At 43.5% G+C, this 23,926-nt stretch overlaps 2 protein-coding genes across 7 annotated transcripts in view; both read left to right on the plus strand.

Annotated features, from left to right (window-relative positions):
• The window catches only part of Chi (LIM domain-binding protein 2 Chi), a 76,842-nt gene extending 61,582 nt beyond the window's left edge, over positions 1-15,260 (plus strand). For 2 of the 6 annotated variants that reach the window (XM_077403100.1, XM_077403104.1), the window contains exons 3-9: positions 10,154-10,256; positions 11,358-11,530; positions 12,036-12,239; positions 13,343-13,475; positions 14,306-14,430; positions 14,520-14,762; positions 15,132-15,260. In XM_077403100.1, the coding sequence (XP_077259226.1) occupies positions 10,154-10,256; positions 11,358-11,530; positions 12,036-12,239; positions 13,343-13,475; positions 14,306-14,430; positions 14,520-14,762; positions 15,132-15,233 (1,083 nt within the window). In that variant the 3' untranslated portion in view covers positions 15,234-15,260. Of the gene's footprint in view, positions 1-10,140; positions 10,257-11,357; positions 11,531-12,035; positions 12,240-13,342; positions 13,476-14,305; positions 14,431-14,519; positions 14,763-15,131 lie in introns of all 6 variants that reach the window. The other 4 variants (XM_077403098.1, XM_077403101.1, XM_077403099.1 and 1 more) reach the window with 3 other exon arrangements.
• Positions 15,261-15,362: 102 nt separating this feature from the next.
• On the plus strand, positions 15,363-23,829 carry LOC143895767 (uncharacterized). Its single transcript, XM_077403106.1, has one exon. The coding sequence runs from the start codon at positions 15,363-15,365 to the stop codon at positions 15,783-15,785; it is 423 nt and encodes a 140-aa protein (XP_077259232.1). The 3' UTR covers positions 15,786-23,829.
• Positions 23,830-23,926: the final 97 nt, after the last annotated feature.

Raw genomic sequence — 23,926 nt, forward strand, 5'->3', positions numbered from 1 at the left:
AATTTGAACAAACAGATGTGCCGAAGGGATGTAAGTTGCTGCCAAATCGGCGATCTTCAAGTGGATTGACTCTCGTATGCCACGGTCGTACTTTCCATGCAATTTTTCATTCATTCATTCATTCTCTCTCTCTTTCTCTTTTTCTCTCTTTCTCTCTGGTGGTCGTTTGCTGATCGCGTTCACGAACGTCACGTCTGCGTCGGAACCACTACTCAGTTCCGAACGTATTACGTCGTATTACGTCAGAGAATGTGTAACAATGAAACCGATGGAGCCTTAATGGAGGGCACATCGAAGGGAAGCTTCCGAGGACGGTCAGGCTTGAAAAGAAAGAAAGGGCTCTGAGCGTGCGCGTTCTCCGCTCGCGTCCTGGAACCGAACGAAACGGAACCGAGCGGAACTTGACGTGCTTTCTCTTCGATACTTTCTCGGGGCCGTCATTTCTTCTCCGTGCGACGCGACGCGACGTGCCACCTTTCCTGATGAACCATACGCGAAAACTATCTTCGTGTCACTCGTCGCCGTTAATTAATAGCAGCTACGTCCTTCGGTCCCGTGCATGTACGTTTTTTTTTAGATATCGCATTTATTGATCGCAAATAGACGACTTTTTAATTTTTTCAGGATCATGTAATAGAAACGAAATCGCCTTTTATCACGGCGAAGATTTAGTTAAGCGATTGACTAATGATTGCATGGACGTCGTTCCAAATATCAATTACCTGCGGCCAATTCGCCAGAGAATCGGGGCGTGAAACAAGAAAATGGGTACACATTTTTATTCGCCGTGGCCGCGATCTTGGGCGTTATGCGGCGGCCGGTTTGCGTAAAGCTGAGGCGGTAAACGTAAATAAAAGCGAATAGCGGGGAGTATTAAGGAAAAAAAAGAGGATGCAAGATAATAAAGGAAGGATGGGAACGTATATTATCTTGTCTTGGACGCGAGAATGATACGAGCGAATGAAACAGCAGATAAAAATGAAAAGAATAGGAAGGAGAGAGAGAGAGAGAGAGAGAGAGAGAGAGAGAGAGAGAGAGAGAGAGAGAGAGAGAGACTCTGCGTGTATAAGGAAGACGCACTGCAAAAACGGAGATGATGATTAAAGCTACGAGACAAAAGACGAGAATCGCCATGTACAATGTGAACGTTCTTAAACGAGTTCTGATACACTGTAAAGGCAGGCGGCGGTATTCGGCGCATATACTGAACGGTAATTAACGGCGCAAGAAGAAGAAGTTTCTTAACCGGTTCGCCACCGATATGAAAACGAGTTTCTCGGGATTATGTGTATTTTCTCCATGTAACCCTTTATACACAGTTTATCGAGGTGATACATGACCCGGTCGTAATAATGCAGAGACTTTTTTTTACGCCGCGTTGAATTAATGAAGCGATCCGAGATATTTATGTGCAGTTTCCGATCGTTGTAAATCTTGCGGCGAAGTAATCTTGTTACCATTGACCGTAATATATTCGTTACGGCATATCAATACCTCGGAGCGATTACAATCTGCGAGGAGCGAAGCTCCGTGATTCGAATGCGAAAAATGTCTTACGTCCGCGTAGATAACGCACATCTTTCTACTTCCGGCTCCGAGAGTTTGCCCTCGGAATTAAGGTCGCGAATTCCAGAGCTTTCACGTATCTTCGATCGATATGTATGATTTATATTTCGACAAGATAGAACGATATCAGTCCGAGTCTAAAATGTCTATAATGTTTGTGCCTGCGCGATTCTGCAGAAAATAACTTACGAGATATAGGAATGATAAAAAAAAAGACGCATATAAATCGGACTGTCAAAGGGCCACTGCGATATAATGATATCACGCACCGATACTGCGTATCCGTCAAGAATCATAAAGATATTTAGGTGAGATTACGGTTTCCTCGCGGTTCGAAATATATCGACGTCGCCCAGTTGTGTCTAGGTATGGTTTTTGCGGGCGGAGTAACTACTCTCGTAGTTTCGTTATTATATATAAAGAAAAAGCTAACAGAACGTACGGCGGACATACGACCATACCGGAGTCCATTACTACGTAGTTTAACGTAGAAGTAGAAACGTATTTAGCGTGCTTTACATGTAAGCACGACAAATTGGAGATTAAAGGGACGGGGATGCCGCGAGAGACGGCCGGGGATTTTTTCTTCCTCCGCCGCGCGCGATCTCGCGGGCATTCCCCGTTTCGGTATAACTCGTTATTCAGCGAAAGAAAGTGCATTAATTTCCATCGCTGGACTTTGACGTACGCGAGAGATATCCACTCCCAGCTATGACGTGGAGCATTTTGACTGTGACTGATGGCGCCTCATTTACCCTCCGCGCGCGGTTTCCTGCACACCCGCTATGCGATTTTACACGCGCAAGCATTTCTTTTCGCTAACGCGCCCTTCCGGCCCTTTTTCCCTTTCGACTTTCGCGTATCTCGTCATGCGGACGCGATAATTTCACGATTACGATAAGGCAGCGTAAGGAACGGCGTCGGCGAAGTAGCGTCATGGCTCGTTAACGATTTATACAGAGCGGAATTCTAGATTTTCCGAATGAATATTTTTTCGACTGAAGATTAGCGATTTGAATCTATCTTTATTTTAAGTAATTGAGCTCACCTATGCATTTAAGATCGTAAAATTGATTGTGTATCTTGATTTATGTGTTTTTAAAGTAATTACGTTGTTAATATATATTACGTGAAAATAATTATGTTTGAACAAGTAACTTTTAACGATGGAACTCAGGGAAATTAATTTGGATTTTTAACGTATTTACGATTGAAAATGAAAACTCGTATGATCAGATTGCATTTGTACAGAAAATAGATGAAAGAGAAATGGTGCGATGTATGTAAACAGCATAAACGGTATGTTGCATTTTGAAGAAACACTTTTACAAACAAAGGTTTATAAATTTTGTGACAAATTATTTTTGTTATATCGAGAGATAAAAATTATCATTTATTATTTGAATTTTTGAATATTTCCAGTACCACAGTGGTGAATATACATATATTAAATTTTGTTTTATAGAGAGACACGTCTCAGATAGAATAATGTCAAAGTCAATAAATTTTTTGCCCGAAGTAATCAGCCTTCCGTAGTTCATTTCTTTTTATACTTGAGGTACATAAAACACCCCCGAAAATTTTGCTTGAAGAAAAATATTCCCTTGAGCGAACTCTCTATAAAAAACGAATTTCTGAGACATCCCTCGGTACATCCGGAATATCCAAGTGCGAGCTAATAAGTACGAAATTAATAAGGATTATTGATACATCAACGCGTCGCGTTTATAGGAGACGACGTAACTTTTTGTAAAAATGACGGATTTCTACGGAAAAATTGGTTTTTTCCGCGAGAGAAATAACTTGAGACCCCAGGGGAGAGAGCGAGTCCGTAGCGTGCGGGTGTCGGCGCGGTGACGTCGTTGCGCGAGATGACGTTATCGAATGCAAAAGCCTCCGTTACACGGTTATCGAACACTTTTCACATTTTCCATCGCGCACATCCGTCACGTCGCTCGCTCGCTCGCTCGCTCGCGCTACCGTACTCTCGCGTAGGATAAAAATAGAGGCTAGAGGCAAATATCATCGCGGTTGTTCTTCCGCCGGCGCGCGGGCGCTCGCGTGCACGCACGTTTCACGTCGCGAGACGCGAGCGTACGCGCAAATTCGATGCACCTTTCGCGGGCTAATCGAGGCCGCGGATAAGTACAGGTCGGTCTGTCGCGGATGTGTTGACGCGAAACTTACGCGCGAGTACGAGCGTGCAAGGCTATACCAGACACGCGGAGAGAAGATCAAGTTCGGCCAAGGTTGAGAACCGTCATGGGAGCCTGGGTAATAAAATGAGGGCCCCTGCTCTCCCCTGGGGGTGGGGCCCCCTCGATAACCCATATTGTACCCCCCATCCCCTCGTACTTCCCCCCTACGTTCGTCCCTCGCGCCGCCGCCCCTGGCCGTATATACTTCGATCGGCCGGAAGAGTTTTGTCCGGGCTCGTCGCGCTAGAGAGAAATCCTATCGAATCTATCTGTCGGCGACCCGTGTGCCCGAAATTTCTCAAAAATGGTGGTTGTGCGGCGGGGAATTTTTGCAAATTTTTGATATAGCGCGCGATCACCTGGGCTACGGGCTTGCCCGCGAAAAGGATTTTCGCGAGAAAATCGAGAGGTGGAGCGCGCCGACAATACTTTCGCGGCGGCGTATATACACGATCATATACCACCCCTAGTCTCCCCACACCCCCCTAACAACAGTGGGGTGGTACAGTCCCGGCGAAGAACCGACGGCAACCCCGGCGTATAGTCCGCGCTGCCAGTCGGGACGCGCGAAAAATCACAAAAGTGAAGAATGGACGCGTAGGATGAAAAAGGCGGATTTCGACGGTCGATTCGCGACGAACAGGTTGAAAAAAATTAGGAACTGAAACCGATGCAATTCTGCCTTCGAGCATTCACGTTACGAGCTTGAGAGAACATTTTCTACTATATTTGCAAGTATATAGAAACGCGATTGTTAAACGATATTACACGAATATAAATTAATTCGCGAAATAGTTAATTTTAAAATATACTATTTGATACTGCCCGTGTAGCTATAATTGCTTTCTCTTCTTTTCTATACATATTATGCGAATTAATTTATTTCTGTGTAATATCATACGTAGAACTTATAAATGTAAAATATATTTTTCCAAATTTATAACAGTTAAATTGATCTAAATTACATCCAATTACTACATCCAACTACATCAGCCTTAGCCTTAAGAAAAATCATGATTAGCTGCAGCATCCTTTCGCAGAGGGCAAGATCAAGATCTAAAGTATTCAGCGCTAAATGCAACTATTCAATTTCTGTATCTCATCGGTTTAACGCGGGTTAAACGCGGCTGTCGCGGAGTCTCGGTGCTAAAGTGAGATGAGAATCAAAAGACGGCCGTAAGTTACAATCGTGCTTAGCCGGCGAGCATTCGAAGGGGGACAAGGGCGAGAATTTTAGGAGGTGACCGGAGGACATGGGGGGAGGGGGCAAAGACACATCGGTCGCGGGCAGTCTCGAGAATGGTCGGCACGGCCGAATCGATGGAAAGAAATTTATTCGTCGCGAGCGCCGGCGGCGGGTTTAAAATACGGCGTCGACGTTGAGACGCCGACGCCGACGCCGCCGTCGCCGCCGCCACCGCCGCCGCTGCCGCCGCGCCGTGTCAGCGGGGTAACGCTGCGTCGCGACGCGCTACCTGGTAACACCGTGGAATTACAACGGATTCTTTCTCGTCGCGCCGGTATGCCGGAATCGGACTGCTGGAATTCGCGGAGACTCGATGCCGGGCTTTTTTTCGACACGACGCGGCGGCGAGACGTCGAGCCGAGCCGAGCCGAGCCGGTGGAAGCGCGGTGGCCTCCGCGCTGCCACCCGGTGGTTATTACGACGCGCGTCCGAACGGACGGGCAGGACGAATCAGCCCGAGCGTGGTGGACCTCCGCGCTTTTCGTTTTTTTTCCTTTTTCTCCTTCTCTCTGTTACGAGGCCCTGGGACAAATTGAATTTAACTCCGCCGCTAATACGGCCGGGCCGCTCCGAAAAACGCGCGCGACCGGAACGCGCGCGAAAATCACGCCGCGATTTATGTCCGCGCCCTTTTTTCCGCGCGCTCGCCGCTTACGGGATCTGCGTCGGTTTCTTTCTACGTAACGTTAGAGACACGTTAATGCTACAGTTTATTTTGACGAGCCGAGCGTTACGTAAAGTATCTTTCTATTTTCGACAATTTTTTGAAATAATTTTGCAGGAAAACTGGAAATATGTTAAAAATGCAGAGAGTTGCGCGACATGGGGTTTCGTACAATTATTTGTTAATGATGTTAAAAACATATTTTGAATATTATTAATAAGTTTTAATATTTTAACATTTTAATATTAAAAACACTGCGGAATGTGTATAATACCCGTATGCCTTTTTTTGCGAGTGCCATGCTCTTTTTGTCGGCGCGGATTCAAGCGTCGTATACTTTTCTGTACGTTGTCCCGCGACCATCGCAATTTTCGCTGTTATTAACTTGGGTGAATGAAAGTATACGGTACGTATATGTATGAACGTCGCTTTTTGTTATTTTCCTTGTCACTCGCATGGCGTATAGTTTATGGCGGAGAGGGAACCAATTTTTATTGCGGGAATAATATTGAATTTCGACAGTTCGCCGCAGCGAGGACGACGCAAATGCGAATTTCTTGCGCGCCGCCGGGAGAGATGGTTTTTGGTTAAAACGAGAGAATTATCGGACGGAATATGCAGAATCAGATAGAATGGCCGAAACGCGAATCGAATTGTAAGAAAATTGCAAAAGCATGATTCCGTACGTATCGTACATTATTCGCTCGTCGATCGCATGACTCGTTAATTAATATCGAAGGGGCTGCGTACATAAGAGTATGGGAAATACAACTGAATTTGAATCTCGTTTTTCTGAATCTCTTCATCTTTTGATCTCGATATGTAAAAATATAAAGAGATGAAGCTAGTATGTGTGAATGACAAAAAGATTGTTTGTTATTCTCTTTTAACTCTTTAACTTTTAAATACAGAAGGCCATGTCAGAAATGAAACCATTTAACGCGATTAGTATGAATTAAAAACGTATGCGTTTAGCCGCTACATGACGAAATGAACTGTACCGAAACGGTTACCAAGATGGATATCTATCCATCAATCAACGTGTCAACAGGTATATATTATTATTCTTTCATGCATGACGAGAGGTTTCGCGGGGATATCAAATACTCCTCGTATATTCGCGAAATATGTTAATTTATTAGTAGGTAACATGTCGGTGCAATGGATAAGAAAAATTATTAATAACAATTATTAATTTATTAGAGTGTTTGGCACATATTTATGGAAACGTATAAGAAATTTTGACAAATATTTGACTGTACATTTCAAATGAATTTTTCAGACATCCCCCATAATAGCTATAAATTTTTCTCGGATTGTCATTTTGAATAATTGTTAATTAATTTCGCTAAATCGGGAATGCGAAGTACCGCGCATGAATGCGGCGTACGTTTTATTTTATTATTAGGCTTCAATCATCGATCTGCGTGCGTTATTCCGATATATAACGCGATACCGTTTCCGATATGCTAGAAAATGTACTGACGTCGCCGGGAATATTAAGAAAAACTGTCAGATCCGCATTGTGTCGGTCGGAAGGATCGAATGATTAATGAGCATTTAATTACCGTATTGAAATATGTATGACAAACTTTCGCGATATTCGACAGTTTTGAGAATCGCGAAGCTAAGGCCGAAAGGCATTAATTATATGACTCGTAAAACTTGCGCGATTTTTCATTCGCGCCAAGCTCGAAGTTAATTCGAGGTAAATTCAGTTCTCATTCGTTGAACAAGATTAGCGTGAACAAGAAAACATTGATTATGAAACGCGTCTGCGAAGTTTGTCATTTTACGCTCATAAAGATTCTTCGCGACTGAAGCAATTACCGTGCGCATTATCGGGGAAGGAACTCGCGTTGGCATATTCGTTATATATACAAATGTTAGAAACAGTGTAAAATACGAGCAAATAAATTTTTAGCAGGTATATCCAAGATATACGGATGGACGAGCGTGGCCTAGTAGACAGCGCACTGGTCTATTGAGCCAAAGGTCTCTGGGTTCGATTCCCGGTAGAGCTAGAAAATTTTATTCGCTCGTTCTCCTCTCGGAAGGCAATGGCAAACCACCGAGAGTATGTCTTGCCACGATAACTTCTCTAAAAAAAATTGCCGTTCGAAATCGGCGTTAAACTGTAGGTTCCATATACAATGTGTATAATCCAGGTGCGCAACACATGTATATGAAGAGAAGTCACCACGCTCGGATTCGAGTAATAGGACTGAGGAGGAGGATATCCAAGATATAAATTTATGCAACATAATATCTGCATTTATGCCAACTTGCGTACATGCGCGTTGCACATAACGCACATCGAAATAGATTACACATGTATCGAAACGCATGTCATTCACATTAGACCTATATGACAGAACTCATATCGCGTGCGCGTAAATGCTGATATCTCTCTCTCTCACTCTCTCTCTCTCTCTCTCTCTCTCTCTCTCTCTTTCTCTCTCTCTCTCATCGCCGCGTGCTAGAATGATTTTACGAAATATATAGACTCGATCGTGGGCGATCGAGTTACGGCTCGTAACCCCCAGGAGGCATTTTTCTCTTTCCCGGCCGCTTCTGCACATTATTGAATATCGCCTATTTGTCGAGCAACGTCTTCTTGCTCGTTCCGCCGCGCTTATCGCGTCACTGTTTCGCCGACTTTTCCTTCTTACTCTATCTCGGCCTCCCTCCGTCCGGGCCGAGCCGCGCTTGCCAGAAATATCAATTTGCGCGGGAGTGGTAACAGTTTGCTTGATTTGGCACGGCGTAGCTTACGTCCGAAATAAATCTTCGCGAGTGCAGTGTCGGTGCCCGCCCCGGAAACCGATTGTCTATGCGGATTTGACATGAGTGGCGCACTCGTCCCGCGGCTTCGCGGACGATATCTCATTCGCCCTCGCGTCTCGACTCGCATCTTATTTATCTGGCCACCTGATCGATATTTCAAACAAAAAAATAAATAAATAAATGCGCTTTCCACGCGTTATGAAAATCTACTTACAAAGTTCTATTTAATCGTTCTCTTTAAACTCGCTAATGCGCGATTCTGTCGTTACACTAACGCTGAGAGTTTGTGTACCTCCCCTCCGATGTAAAATTAAAAGGTGCCCATTGAGATACAAGCGCGGCATAATAAATTAAAACGACAAACACAGTAATTGTTGCTGCGACAATGAGCGTTCTGTCGCGTGGAAGTAAATGTGCTCAGAAAACAATCTAGGTACGAGCATGTTTGGTATTTTGGAATGTATAGCAATGTTGTTAGACATTTTTACCTTTTCAACTCTTTCTACTGTTTTTGCGTGTACCTATTTAATCTGATTATCGATTTTTTTTATAAAATTATGAAATAAATAATTCTTTAATATATCTGTTTTGTCGGTGGGATCAGTAGTGGAAAAAAAATAAGTAAACATAATTCTATGCAAAATAATTTAAAAAATGATATAATATAACCGTAAATTACGGAGTGTTTATAAATTATCTATTTTTTATCTTTTCTAAAATTTTGAGTGTTTTATCATAAAAATAAAATAAAAGAATAAAACATGGAGCGTTCGCATTTCGATCTATATTCTTATTGCACTTTGGGAATGCAAATCACCTTGCGGAATACGTCACCGAAGAAGTATGCGATATTGGAGAAATATCCTTTTACTAAGAATTTTACTTAACTATAATTACGGATCGCATTTCATGACAAATATAAGAATATCATTTTAAATCATATTACACGTGACGCACAATTGAATTATTATGTCGAAATTGAATTGGGCGTTCGGGAGATCGATTCGTTATTCATAAGAGTCGAACGAATCTTAATCTCAAGCCGATCGCGGAATGATTCGCGATGCCCTCGTCCTTTCCCGGGAATCGCGGTCGTCACAAAAGCGACTGATGACGGCGGTTTTTCGCGCGTAAGAAAAGCCGACGAGAGACCAAGCCACACGCGGGAAAATAATAACAAGAGGAGAGCCCGCGGGGTTTGGGTGTAGATGGACCAGGCGGGGAGACGCGCGAGGGAGATAGTGGTGGATGCATAATTGAATGAAAGCGTGGCGAACAGAGCCAAGGGGTAGTTCCTACGACTGGGAGGGGGTGGAATGCTATAATTTCAAGCCAGACAGTCATGCGTTATTCAGCGTTGAGGTACAAGTTTTCTCTCTCTCTCTCCCTCTCTCTCTCTCTCTCTCTCTCTCTCCTCCTCTCTTCTTTGCCTTTTCTGCGATTCTCTGAAGGGGAGAAAGTACCACCTCTTCATTCTCTTTTCTCCCTTTTCATTTTGTCGCACTTTGGTCCCTCTTCTCTGCCTAATTCTTAATCGTTCATTCATTATCCACGATTCGTTTCCGATTCGCGACTCGCGAAAAAAGTTGACCGACCGCGATAATAATCAGTGCAATGATGTCAAGACGTGCACGAAATTTGTAAGATCTTCGCACCACGTATCTAATCTTTTCTCTATTGGCCTGTACACAGGACAGTGACAACCACTGGTGGGAGTCCTTCGCGAACGAGTTCTTCGAGGAAGACGCCACCCTCACCCTCCACGTCTGTTTGGAAGACGGACCGAAGAGATATTGTGAGTATTACCGATTATTTGATCATATTTGCGTTTCGTACAGTCAGCGACGATTCGAGGAAACGTTTAAAAATGTTTTGTACATAATGAAAGTAAGTAGGCGGAACCCAACTATGACATTTTACTTTTGACCAGTATTATTGTGCGAAATTTTATTTCTAATTAGTAACAAAGAAGTTGCTTTCTTTCAACTCGTATAATCATGTCCAATAATGCAGTCTTAATAATGCAGTAGACGAGCGAGGTATTTTTATTTTCATGAAAGGAGACGAAAACAAAGAAAAAAGTTGAATTGTAAGCAAAGTATCTTTTCGAGAGCAAGGTGATAAACCCTCGGACGGAGTTACCCCGACATTCTACTCATCGTTATCTGTGTTAATGCAATCGATTTTCGCCAGCGCGAGATAATTTCTTACATCTTTGCGACATCGCACGCGATTCACACATTGTCACCGATACTTAATCGCCGGCAAGCTCACGCGGGTACCGTCTCTCCTCTAAATAATGACGTGCCACCACTGCCACCGCGCGGCAATCTTGCAGTCGGTAGATTTTAATGTCTGTTCCACACGCCGTCTCGAAAATATACGACGACAACGTGATTACATGTCGTGCGGATGCATGCCGTCGTCATCCGGGTATAAACGACAGGGCATCCGCCATCCGCGCGCGGTAAGACGCGCCCGGTACGAGCTCGGTGCGATGCGTAGATGCGTTTTGCAATTAAATGGAAAAAGAAGATATTTCTCACTCACATGTGTCATTTTCCCCGCCATCATTACGTTTTCGATTTATATTTGCGTCCCTCTTCTTAATAAAATTTCCTCCGTTTTATATTCTTCGTGACAAGAATTTGTTGTGGGATTAAACATTGAAAATTAAACGTAACAGTTTGTTTTATTTAGCATTGTTTTTTAGTTATTCGGGAAGATATCAATTTTGCAAAAGTGCATGCGTTATACGTATACCATGGAGAATATTGCGCTCAACATAGAGCTCAATATTGATCGACTTAAGCTGTCGATCTTAATCATCGCCCTGCTTTTCTCGCAACGGGCTCGCGGTATTTATTTCTAATCGTTTCCATCTTTATCCTTTCAGCGATAGGAAGGACGTTAATACCTAGGTACTTTCGTTCGATATTCGATGGCGGAGTGACGGAACTTTACTACACTTTGAAGAATCAGAAGGAGTCGTTTCATAACACCAGCATAACGCTGGACTGTGATCAGTGCACGATGGTCACGCAGTACGGAAAGCCGATGTACACTAAGGTACGAACTACTCTGCAGAATTCATTGCACTTGTATAGAACTACGCTTTTGATATTTATGTACCTAATTGTTGAGTTAAACGAAAATAACTAACAAAAATAATTAAAATAGATCGAAGAAATATATCTGTTACGTTATCATAGTTTAAATAGAAATGTATGGACTGTGATCACTGATCAGTAATAGAAAAGTTTATTATTATGTGTACTATGTACATATTAATTATTATATTATATAATATATACTTTTAATTAATATATATTATATCGCTATAAAAACTACCGTTTGCGCGTCGTGAGTTGATACACGTGGAAAAGACGATTTAAAAAAAGAGATATATATAAAGATAAGAAAGATTTAAAGTTGAATTGGATCTCCATAATTTCTGTAAAAACTGTTTCCTAGCAGGAAGTTTAAGTTCTGCAAACTCTCTTTACAGCGACGCGCGAAATCAAGCGCTCTCGAAATAGCCGAGGCAGATATTGTCATCTGAAACTTATTTTAGGTGTTAACGGAGGGTAGGTTAATATTGGAGTTCACCTTCGACGACCTCATGAGGATAAAGTCGTGGCATATGTCGGTGAGGACGCATCGGGAGTTAGTACCGAGGAGCGTTGTCAGTATGCAGCAGGACCCGACGATGCTTGAGCAGATTAGCAAAAACATCACCAGGCAGGGCATGTCCAACTTCACTCTCAACTACCTTAGAGTACGTATTCTCCACAGTGCTGTCTTAATTTTACGTTGACGCATCAGTGCATCGGATTGACAGCGTTTAAATTGAATTGAAATTTTCTTGTTTTATTAAACTTCCTTGACAATAAAAAAATCTTTAGCGAAGGGACCAACTTCGAAAAACTCATAGATAAGAAATAGGTATAAATCGAATTGTGCTTTCTCGATTATTTTGGCATAAATAAATGCAAACTCCTCAGATATTTAAATCGTAAGTTTAGAATAAGCAAAGAAAAATAACATGATTACATGCATATTTAGCGGTGAACGCGTGTAAATCAATATGCCGAAAGACGAGGGAGGAATATTTCGTTGCGTATTGATTTATAATTGAATTATAACGGAAAAACGTATCACCAACGTGATGGTTAGAAAATTGTTGCAGCAAGAAGGTGTGTCGATGTCGGTGCTAGATCGGAAACACGGTATACGCCTGTCTTCTCGAAAGTATCTCCAGCTATCCGGGTTACGAGCCACCTTTTTTCCGCGCTCGGAAGCGCTTTCACCGGAGGGGGGACAACCGCACATTCCGCGTGTATCGTCTCGAGCCAGTTGAAAAGCCCGTCGATTGTTACGTCGGGAAAGTCCTCGCCCATTGTTGAACTGGTATACGATATTCGGAAACGCGTAGGAACGGTCGCGTCTCGAATAATTTCTCCACACGGGCGGAGAATCGCCGACGACGAAGAAAGGCTTTGATTGATTTACGGATGAACGTGTCGTTATCGCGCGAAACTCCGGTCGTTTCTTAAATGATAGTTATTCACCTTTTACGCGCGCCGCGTAACGTGATGTAACAGTGTTACTCACGCGAAAATGCGTGTACGCGAGTATAGTTCCCGGCTTGAGAATGTATATGGAACGTAAAATACATTTTTCATGAATTTTTTAGGACTCAAAGAAGTTATTTTGTTTAATTTGCACTACATGTATTAGAATATTGTAGAAATATTTAGAACCATCTAAATTTTATGCTACACACATTTGTTCGTACACTCTGGCTTGAAAGAGTTTTTATGCGCTATCGAAATTAGTAACTTTTCATTCGAGTTAAATTATATACGATTCTTTTTACAGTTATGCGTTATTCTGGAGCCAATGCAGGAACTAATGTCGAGGCACAAGGCGTACGCGTTGACACCCCGTGATTGTCTGAAGACAACCTTGTTCCAGAAATGGCAGAGGATAGTTGCCCCGCCGGGTAAGAGAGGTAGAAGAACAGTTGCTTTACATGAGAAGCACCAGCCAGTGGAGCCGAACGGCCGTCCTAATAGACAACGTGAAATCGGTTTTTGCTATCCGCGAAATGACGCATTTGTCGTCGATTTTCATTATCTCTTTGCCACGATTCTTGGTTCCACCGGTTTTTCCTTGTCGAGCGTGAATTTTAGCGATTCTGTTTGAAATCTTCCAACAATTAGATGCACTTTCCTTATTGACAGTTTTGCGTTGCTTGTTTTATTAATCAAATTTAAGCCAAACGTTGTTTGAATTATTTTACAGTCAAATTAAGCACTACTATGACTGAAACTTTGATTTTATTTTAATTTTACAAATTATATCAATTGATATTAATGACTTAGTTATTATTTGAGCTTTTAACGTTACGTGATATGTAAGCATCTCGCGTCCGCTTGTCGCTATCTTTATCGTGCTTGTACGTGCACCGCGTTTTCCATTTCACTTGCGATTTCGTATAGCTCGGATATATGTACCCGGTATTCGTTCAAACTCGATAAAACCGTGGAACCAAGCGCGTATAACACCAAATAGTATGATGCCAAACGTGTTTCTCTGTAAACGTGGCTTGAGAGTGCTCGTGAGAGAAAGATAGAAATAAACTTGACACATATGCCTATGTGTTTGTTTGTCTATCAATGCATGCTTGTGCTTGTGCGTGTCAGAGACCTTTGATAATGAGAAAGGTCCACAGCTGGGTAGTGCTCTTAAGTTTATCAGTGTGTAGCTTACACACGTGGCCAACCGTGGCCGACGAATGCGCGCGGCGTCGTGCTCACGACAATTTTCTTTCTTTTCCAGAGTCCCAGCGGCCGGCTAGCAAAAGAAGAAAGCGGAAGGGCAGCACGTCCGGACCGGGCAACAACGCACCACCCGCACCTAGCAAAAAACGCTCACCAGGGCCAAATTTTTCTCTAGCGTCGCAGGTAGATCTCTCGATTAGTTTTTTCAATTGAAGTAGCACGATCGTCGACAAACACAGGCGATAACTAAATGTTTCTTTACTTTGATCTAGGATGTGATGGTCGTGGGTGAACCTTCTTTGATGGGTGGCGAGTTCGGTGATGAGGATGAGCGATTAATTACAAGGTTGGAAAATACGCAATACGACGCCGCAAATAATCTGGATCCTCACAGTCATGACGCGTCCGGTGGACCGCCGCCACATCCTCATCAGTTCCACTCAGAACCGACACCGGGTAATTCCTGGCCGCCAGATCGTGGTCCTGGTCCACCACAGGGAGGTCCTGGCAGTCAGGTAATCATTTCTTCACAGCGAACCCAAAGCGTTAAATCGAAGAATGCGCCTATTACACGCGCGCAATTCATTAGAATACATGTGGATATTCAACAAGTTTCAAATCTTGCAAATCAGTTAAACTAATATTCATTAAAATAACTGATATCAGATATTGAAACAGTTACTTGACTTCTGAATTCGGAGATAGGTGTCATTATTCCGTTGATATCTCGGAAAAACCAATACTAAAAGATGCTTGACTCGACAGAAGATTAAAGACAAATAAAATAGAAGGTTTAAAAAAAAGGTATTACTGATTCCATTTTCGAATACTATTCAGAATACTATTCAGAGCACGTCATGATATTGCATGTGTGTGTGCTTCAGGGAGTTCAAGGTGGTCAAGGGGGTGCGGCCGCAGGTGTACAGGGAACGCAGGACGCCAGTCAACAGCAGCAAGACAAGAAGAGCCCCGCGGTGAGCCAGTGAGGCCAGGAGTCCCCGCGCCCCCCCACCAGGGGGCGACGGGGGCGCAGGCCCAAGAACGTGGCTCCCTAGCGGGGCGAGAATCCTAGCCTCCCCACTGCCGCCGCCTATTTGGCCTCCGCGGCCGGCTCCATGACTGGCAGGTTGTCGTCGCATGTCGGCATGCTACCGCCGTTGCCCTGCCAGCCCGGCTTGCCAATAGCAGCACCGGGCCACCATCATCCGGAGCAGCATCCGCAGTTGGGTCACGTGGCCGCCGTCGCCGCCGCCGCCGCCGCCTCGATGGGCATGGAGTCCTCGGAACTGATGGCGGTGGCTCATTATCAGGCGCAACAGCTGCAACGACAGTTGTTGGCCGAGCAGTCAGGTCCGGGCACCACGATGCTGCTGCCTACGTCTGCTCAGCCTACTGGTGGAGGCTTGATGCAGCCGCAGGGGCTCCAAGGGCAGCAGGGCCAACTCCAGCCGGGCCAGGACCCGTTACAGAGCTTGGTGCAGCAACTGCTCTGTCTACAGCAGATAGAGTATTTCCTCGCGCAGCGCGGTCACAAATGAGTACACTTTACAGTACGTAAATAGGGGTCATTTCGCGCGAGAAAACAAGATGATCAGACCGGGAAGCGACGTTTGGAACTCGATGTAAGTGGGAAACGTGTTTGTGCAAAAGTGCTCTGATACTGCTGATTCGGTTTCGCGCCAAATTGTTGTACGACCCGCTGACGCCGTTGATGTTGCGACGCTGTCGAGAATGAGGACGGACAATATGCGGCGGCATCTGCTCGAGTTTGTACCGTTTTTTCTAATTCTCGAACGGAGGGGAGGTAGCGCGGTGTCTCCGAATCCACCACGACGATACGGGAAGATTATGGAAGAAACTGGATGATGGGAGCGCCAGATAGGAAAAGGGGAGAGCGGCAGTTGCCACCCGTTTATTCGTGGATCGCTATATCGTTTCGGGACATCGTGCGAACGGACGACGATCTCCGGGATAGAGGAGATCAAGTGTTTTAGCGTGTGATAAAAAAAACTTTATGTCAAAAATTATGTTAAATATGAAAGGTGGAACGATTGTGATTGGGGGGAGGGAGTGAAGAATCGCTCGCGAATGAAGAAGAAGCGAGAAGGAGGAATGTTAACGCCACGCGCGTCAGAGACGATTATCCGCTCTGGTGCGATCTGTGAATGAATCTCTATCCGTCAACAGTATTGATATAATAAATAGAGTAAATGAATATATATATAAAATATATTGTAAGAACACTATATATATATATATATATCGTAAGTACGTATTTGTGCAAACGTCAGTGTGCAAGTTAGGCCGAATGCGTGGTGTGATAGTAGTTCGGGGTATATGGGAGAGAGAAAGAGAGAGAAAGAGAAAATGAATGTGAGAGGGTGTGAGTGAGGTAAACAGAGAAGCAGAGAAAGAGTGAGGAAGACGAAGCGTTAGAGTCACCTTCGACTCGAAGATTTTTAAGCGCGGGGACCGACCGAACGCCAATGCATAGCCTCGTTGATTGTCCCGAGGGCTCGTTGTAGAATTTTATCCTTTATTATTACTATACATAATAATAATTATTTGACGAACCACGGAAAGCGTAAGAATATTTTGCACACTAAATATGTAAGAGAGAGACTTCGTTCCAAAGGTTCAACACGGTTGGTATATGTAACATAAGTATAAAGCTTTCTCAAAACCGAGACACGGAATCAACCCCCCACGGTGCAGAAAAAAAGAAAATTGTAAAAGCGTTTTTAACATTCGTTGTAAACAAGCCTCGTGTTTTATGTTTAGAATACATTGCGGTACGACACGTAGCACAGCACGTACCCACGTTTTATGAATTGTCGAATTCTAACTTTATATATTTAGGTGAATACTTTACGTTCACTAATCTGATTGTGGTTTGATTTTTAACGAGACTCTTTTTAACAGCAACATTAGGATTTTATCATTTTATTCGATACATAAGTAATGCGCGTGGTGATTCGATACTTTATACAATGTATGTCAGCTGAAGGCACATAACGCACACAACACGTACAGTATGTACACGTAAATCCGAACCAAGTTCCTTGCGTGTTACGTTTTAAACATCATGTATATGTTCCTCATTTTGTTTATATACGTCGCATATGTTCCTATTTTTATATTGCTCTTTGTGATTCGTTATGTTCCCTTCTTTTAGCATTCAGATGATTTTTATAAGATTTTTTAACGACAAACTTTATTTAAATCATCGATATATTACTTGTCGATCAATGTGCCCTTCGGGTCTTCGAATCATTTGTCTTTGTGCGGTGTCATTACAAATGATTCGTTCCAATTTTGGATTGAAGAGAAATCTAATAGCTTTAAAGTGTAATTCGTATGCAGATCCTGTATTCTGATATACATATTGTGTATTTCTGATACATTATCTATATATTCGGTGGAAAGAGTATTTGTTTTGACGAGATTCGAAGTTACACATGCGTCGAAATGTAAGAAAGGGGAACATCGTTTTAGTTGGTAATTACTATACATCACACAAACTGCGATTTGTCGGTGTTTTCCCGCGTGACTCTTTCGCGTCACGCGCTTGAGCACGACGTAGGTACGAGCTCTGCTTCGATTTCGGAATACAAGCTCTTCGCACACAACATACACACAATACACAAGACACAAACACACAAGTAATTTGCGTGTCATGAATCGCTCCGTTCTCTCAAATACTCCGTCGATGTAGATCGCGAAGCGCACTCGCGGATTATCGCGCGAGCCGCTTCCATATCATTGTCATTAACGGGTCTGCGCCGTCGTAGTCGGAAAGGACGTTTCTAGCTTTCAGTTCCCTCCGCTCCACGAAGCTCAAGTCAGAATTACGTTTCGTTCTGTTTACTATTTGTTTGATGGTAGTCCAAAGAATAGAGAACAAGCGGCGTTGTGCGGCTGCGAAATTCTAATTGAACTATTCTCGAGAGAGCCTACGAGCGGATGGATTAAAGTTCATTCGTCGGATTTTATCAAAAGAACAGCAAGAGGAAAAAGACGGCAGCATATAAGTGCCGGCGTTTTGTCACGTCCGTAAACTCTGCGTCTTCCGCATCTTTGTCGTGTCGATATCGCGCAGCAATACATTTTAAAATATGTACAAAGATCATTGTCTCACATAGTACACACAATACGCGACACAAGAGCATCATTCGTATAATCTTTCTCTCCTCCGCTTTTCGAGAGAAAATGCCATTGCTCTTTCGTTATTTTCTCGGTTTTTAATGCAAAGGTATTGCCGCACATTGATCTTGTATCCTTTCTTTTTTTTTTGTTTCATTACAAAGTAGACTACACATACGTATGGCTTACGTATAGAATGTACCGAGAACGGGAGACGAGTCGCTTGTAATTGTAAATCTTAAAAAAAGAAAAGAGGGGACGCGTACGCGCGCGCGCGCGCGCGCGTGCCGACGTGCACGCATTTGTACGTGCATTTACACATACATTCACATACACGTATACCCCGAAATCACACGTAAATCATGAATTAGTTAGATAAGCCACGCGTGAAGCCAGTACAGTCCCACGGCGTGAGAGTGTGCGAAAGTAGGAGGAAGGTGTACTTCGTGAAATACACTTGAGCGTGTAGAGAGAGAATGAGAGAAAGCTAAGCGATGTCGTGGGGAAAGAGAGCGAGATAGAAAAGAGAGAAAGAGGAGAGCGCATGTGTGTAGGGAGCGCATATGTATGCATGTCAGTGCGTGCACGTGTGTGTGTATGTGTGTATGTGCAGGGAGAGCATGGGAGAGAATGCGAGTGATTTCGACACGAGCATGCAGTGGGTTTTAGCATAAATGATCTATTGACAAATGTTGTATATTATTACGAATTATAATGACACTATTATAATTAATTAATTAATTAATTAATTAATTATTATACCCTAATAATGTGAATTGAATTTAAACGACAAAAAATACACAAAATGATAAGTAATAGGCGAACAAATTTTTAATTGTTAGCGAAGCACACACGAAAAGCCGGAATTATAACGCCCCACGGGCCTAGGGCCGAAAACACGAAAGTAGCAGGCCGGTCCGCGCGACGGAGTCGAAAGTACCGAGCGTAAAAGCACCAAACGTGTAACGTTGCGGCAAAGTCGCGCGGAGAGGCGGCGAACGTATGGAAACTTAAAATCCTTGCCGGGAGAAAGTGCATCGCCCAGCCTCGAGCGGCACGACTCGCCCTCCGTATAAGGAAAGGACATATTCTCGACGATCCTCGTTCCAATCTGTAACGCGTTCGCGAGGCGTGATTAACGGCGCCTCGCCGCAAAGCGAGATCTTTGAAAACATTCCGCAGTGTCGAACTAGTCACATTCACAGGGAGAAGCAACAATCGTAAGGCGTGTACCGATGAACATTTACGGCCGGTTTTACCGACGATGATGGACTCTAATCGCGGGATACCTTTATCGGTTCCTCGCCTCTTTCCACAGCTCGAAGCCTCGGAAAGGGATGAAGAGCCGCTTGAAGCGAATTAGCTAGCTGGCTCTGGTGAGATTGGTCCTCGGACATTGGAACAGACTGGATAAAGGTTTAGCAAATATCATTAGATATTCTCGTTTATGCGTTAGATATTTTATTATTTTTTTCCTGCAAAAGTCATCACCCGCGAAAATCGTCTCTCCTTGGAGTATGCATTTCGGTTGTTAGATAAATCTCGATTGCTCCGTTCGAATAGTCGCGGTGATGCACTTCGACAATAGTCGAAATGCGAGACGAGGTATATAATCATGCACACGCATCCAAACTCGGCCGCATCTTCACCGAAAGCTATTTTAGCTTCGAACAAAAGTCCTGCGAGAGAGTCGTGATCGTTCGTCGCCGTATGTAATCAGAAGACTCGTCACGAGTCTTTTGCATTATGCGCAATAAGAGACGAATGGATCGCAGGTTCGCGGTGAAAGTAATCGTGACAAGTATCATGAATTCATGAGTGACAGTCGATCGCAAACTGATGACCCGGGGTCGCGTATTAATCTGCGGAAGATGCGGTTTTTAGCTTCGGGCGAGTTTCACTCTTCTTATCTTTTCTTCTCCCATGCATTTTTCTACGGACACGCATCTGCGAGGTGTGGAAACGCGCGCAATTTCTCGTACAAAAGGAAACATATATTTTGAACGATGTAGTAATACGAGTCCCTCACGCTGACGACCAGAATGACATTTAAACGCTTGCCTTTGAAGTCGCGCTTTGCGTTTCCGCACGAAATGCGCAGCTGGTCTTGTTGTAAAGGACTACGAGAGCGAAAGATAGGCGTAATGTACTTCGAAAAGTATCACCAATACGCGAATCACTCTTAATTATTTAACGCAAATTCGTATTAATTACGGTCTTTGTTGCGCGATCCTCAGTACTCGCGAGCAATCAAAGGGCTGTTGCAATTTCTCGTTAATGAGTCATTCTATTTTCATCTAATTCGGCTGAAATTACCTTTGATTCGCACATTGCGCAATGTAACGCAGCTTCAAGGCATGAATGCAGCACTTTTCACGTATTTCCCGATTTGCATCTCCCTTTGGAAATGTTTATTCCACCACATTTGTATATATCTATTTATAATTATTAATTTATGATCTCAAGCACATATTTAGACTTTTTCAGACAAACTCATTTAAGATTGTGGAGTATATTAAATTTCCGTATTCTAATGTGTAATATTGTGTATTCAACGGAAATCATGAGCTTCTTTTCAGGTTAAATCAAGTTAAATTAAAGCCAATATACACTTAAAGTCGATTTTAATTTCGAAGTTTTATAATCGGTGTATTAAAACAATTATTAAATATTTATCAAGTCTTGAATCTTTATTTTACCTAATAACCGGAAGCTTTTATTTCGCAGTTTTCACGGGATATCGCGTAATTACACGCGGCGGGGAAATTGAATGTATATTCACGTCGGATTCTCGTGGTAAGCTGCATCATTAAACGCACTAAAACGATAACGTTCAATTAAACTTTTTGCGATCGTGCATAACGCGCCGCGCGATTCACGAAGCCATCGGCTGATAAACAGCCATCAGCGCTCGATTAGCTTAATTTCTATTCATCAACAAGATTTAGCACGAATGACATTTGCCGGTCATATTACCGCGATGTCGTTGTAATTCACGATTAATATTTGATAGACTGTTAATAAACGAAACTGTTCATCTAAGCGTTTGTGAGCGTGCCGCGAGTACCGTGTTCGTTTTAATTGACTCATTCACTACATTCGCATTGACGCTTGATTAATGATACACGATCTATGGTGGAACAATTGGTATTTTGTCAGAAAATGAGAAATTGTAAAGGCGAACTGCAGAGCTATTTTTGTCGAGTCTAAAGATTCCAACGACTTGTTTCCTTTTTCGCGCCATAAACAGGATTGTTATCTTGAAACGAATCGAAAATATAATTCGGCTAATTCCGACAGAAATGCCGTCCGAAAACGTGATTGACCGTTTACATGCGCGTGAATTTCGCGTACGAGAATCTTTATCGCACGACGCGACGGTTCGGTTTCTGAGTCGAAAAGATCTCGAGTACATTTTGACTCAGGGAGAAGAGTGTGTCGTATTCAAAAGCATTACTTGCGAGCTTTGGACTGAGCAGCCGAATGCTTGCGAGCCACCGCGATCTAATGTGCTGACCATTTCCTTTTCGCCAGGTCGATTATCGCAAATCTCCGAGTAGGACTGATCTTCGCAGAGTTTCTCATTTCAGCGTTTTAGTGGTCGAGCAGCTCCGCTCAAAATATTTAGACTTTTCAATATTCAAATAATTCAAATAAATTCAAATTCGTATACCGGAGACTTCTCGGCAATCCGCTTTCAATTTTTCACACAGCAAGAGCGATATTAGAATACGAGAATGGAGAAAACTCGATACTTGGACGCGCTTTATCTTGTCAAATGAATCCCCGCAGAAATTTCTAATCGTTCGTACAAGTCGGCCGCATATGTACGTACATACATTTGGAAAGCTTGGCTCTGGATCGTCAACGCCGGGTGTGATTTGTACCGCTCCGAATGGATCTATAGGCAGTTCAGCTATCATCGCAGATGCGATCTGCGCACAATTTAGAAAACTCTCCACGAAATAAATTGCATATCACACTCACCGACCGTGTCTCAGGAGAAGCAGATTAGCGTTACGGAGGTGTCGTGTATCGCGCCGCGATCCTGGACCGATTAGCGTCTCGTCCTGTTGTCCACCCCGATACTGTTTACCTAAGGTATAATATTCCAAATAATTGTTGACAGATGATCAATCGTATAATGGTAAAGTGAGAGAGAGAACAAAAAAAAAGACGTGCCACTCGTCGCTGAGTACAACGTACACGCGCGAAGGCAACCTACCGTTATTGTTCCAAGTTCAGAGGACCTTTTCTCGTTTGCGTATAATCGCACCTTGGCATTCCTCGAGATTTTGCCTCGTCCTTGCAGATCCCAGCACACGTTCGGCTGCAAGCACAATTTGAATCGTTTAATCGTTTAATCGCGACAAGAAGAACGCGATTTTGCCGCAAAATCAGGCACTTTCGAACAACTTTACTTATATTTTCATCAAATAATTATTATGGTTCAAATTACATTTTACATTAGCGTTAAAATTATAATTGAGGAAGAGAGAGTATTGCTCGCGCCGAGGCCGCTTCGAGAACGTCGGTACAGTCGAGGCTAACTTTCGTAACTATTAGTTTAGATAGAAAATTCTTCTTCTATTTAACATCAGAAAGCTGGAGCCGAGTCGGAATTAATTAATGCACGGCGGTCGGTGCATCTCCGCAATTTCCACGGGCCGCACACGAAAGTCGCGTGAAGGACGCCTCGGCCTCTCTCGGACGTCTTTTAAACGCCGCGTTTTCGTTTTTCCCTGAACGTCTACGAGCGAGAGACGAGGAGGGTCGGGAGGGGGGGGGGCTGACGTTCCGTGCAAACGTAATATCCCTCGCGGCGGGAACGCGCGTTTGCCGGGTTTCGGCCGGCTGTGTCCCGTATAAATTCCCTCTGTAAATACCGTCCTCTGAATTTGGCACGGAGGCCTCCCGGTGGCCTCTCTCCGTGGTCTCGGTGCGGAGAAACGCAGTCCGGAGAGATTGGGCGGGGTCGTCGATATCGGATCGTCAACCGCGCCGGGCCAGTCTTGAGCGATGATCGCGCACCGACATTGCGTGTAAAATATTAGCGAATTAGGGACGATTTAATTGCGATTTCAAGGATATCACAAAACCTTACCTACCCTGTACTCTAGTGGACATGGGCCAAAAACTCGGTATATTATATTAATATACGTTCAAGGTTGGCCCATCGCCATGACCAATGAAGTAGTGAAGGAGAGGAAGAGAGAGAGAGAGAGAGGAGAGAGAGAGCGGGGGCAGAAGGGGGGGGTAAAAGGGGGAAGGATAGGAGCAAAGAGCGAATTGTCATCCAATCACATTTTTACGCACTCCAAAATTTTTATCCTCGTCATTTGTATCATAGCAGCCGTGTGTTTAAAGACGACTCCACATTATGTGTATGTAATCAAAATTGTAACTGATAAAACGTTAATAAAAAAACGATATCCGAAATCCCCCTCCGGCTGTGAACATCTTCACTACCGCCCGCACGGCACACTTCCCCGTTTGATTTATTATTATATGTATTATCTATATATAACACTATTTT

The sequence above is a fragment of the Temnothorax americanus genome, unplaced genomic scaffold (genome assembly GCF_048541705.1).
Source record: "Temnothorax americanus isolate GAGA-0224 unplaced genomic scaffold, ASM4854170v1 Scaffold17, whole genome shotgun sequence".
NCBI lineage: Eukaryota > Metazoa > Arthropoda > Insecta > Hymenoptera > Formicidae > Temnothorax > Temnothorax americanus.

Bases quoted from the DNA above. Each gene is read 5' to 3' on its own strand.
- LOC143895767 (XM_077403106.1), top strand. From the start codon at position 15,363: ATGACTGGCAGGTTGTCGTCGCATGTCGGCATGCTACCGCCGTTGCCC.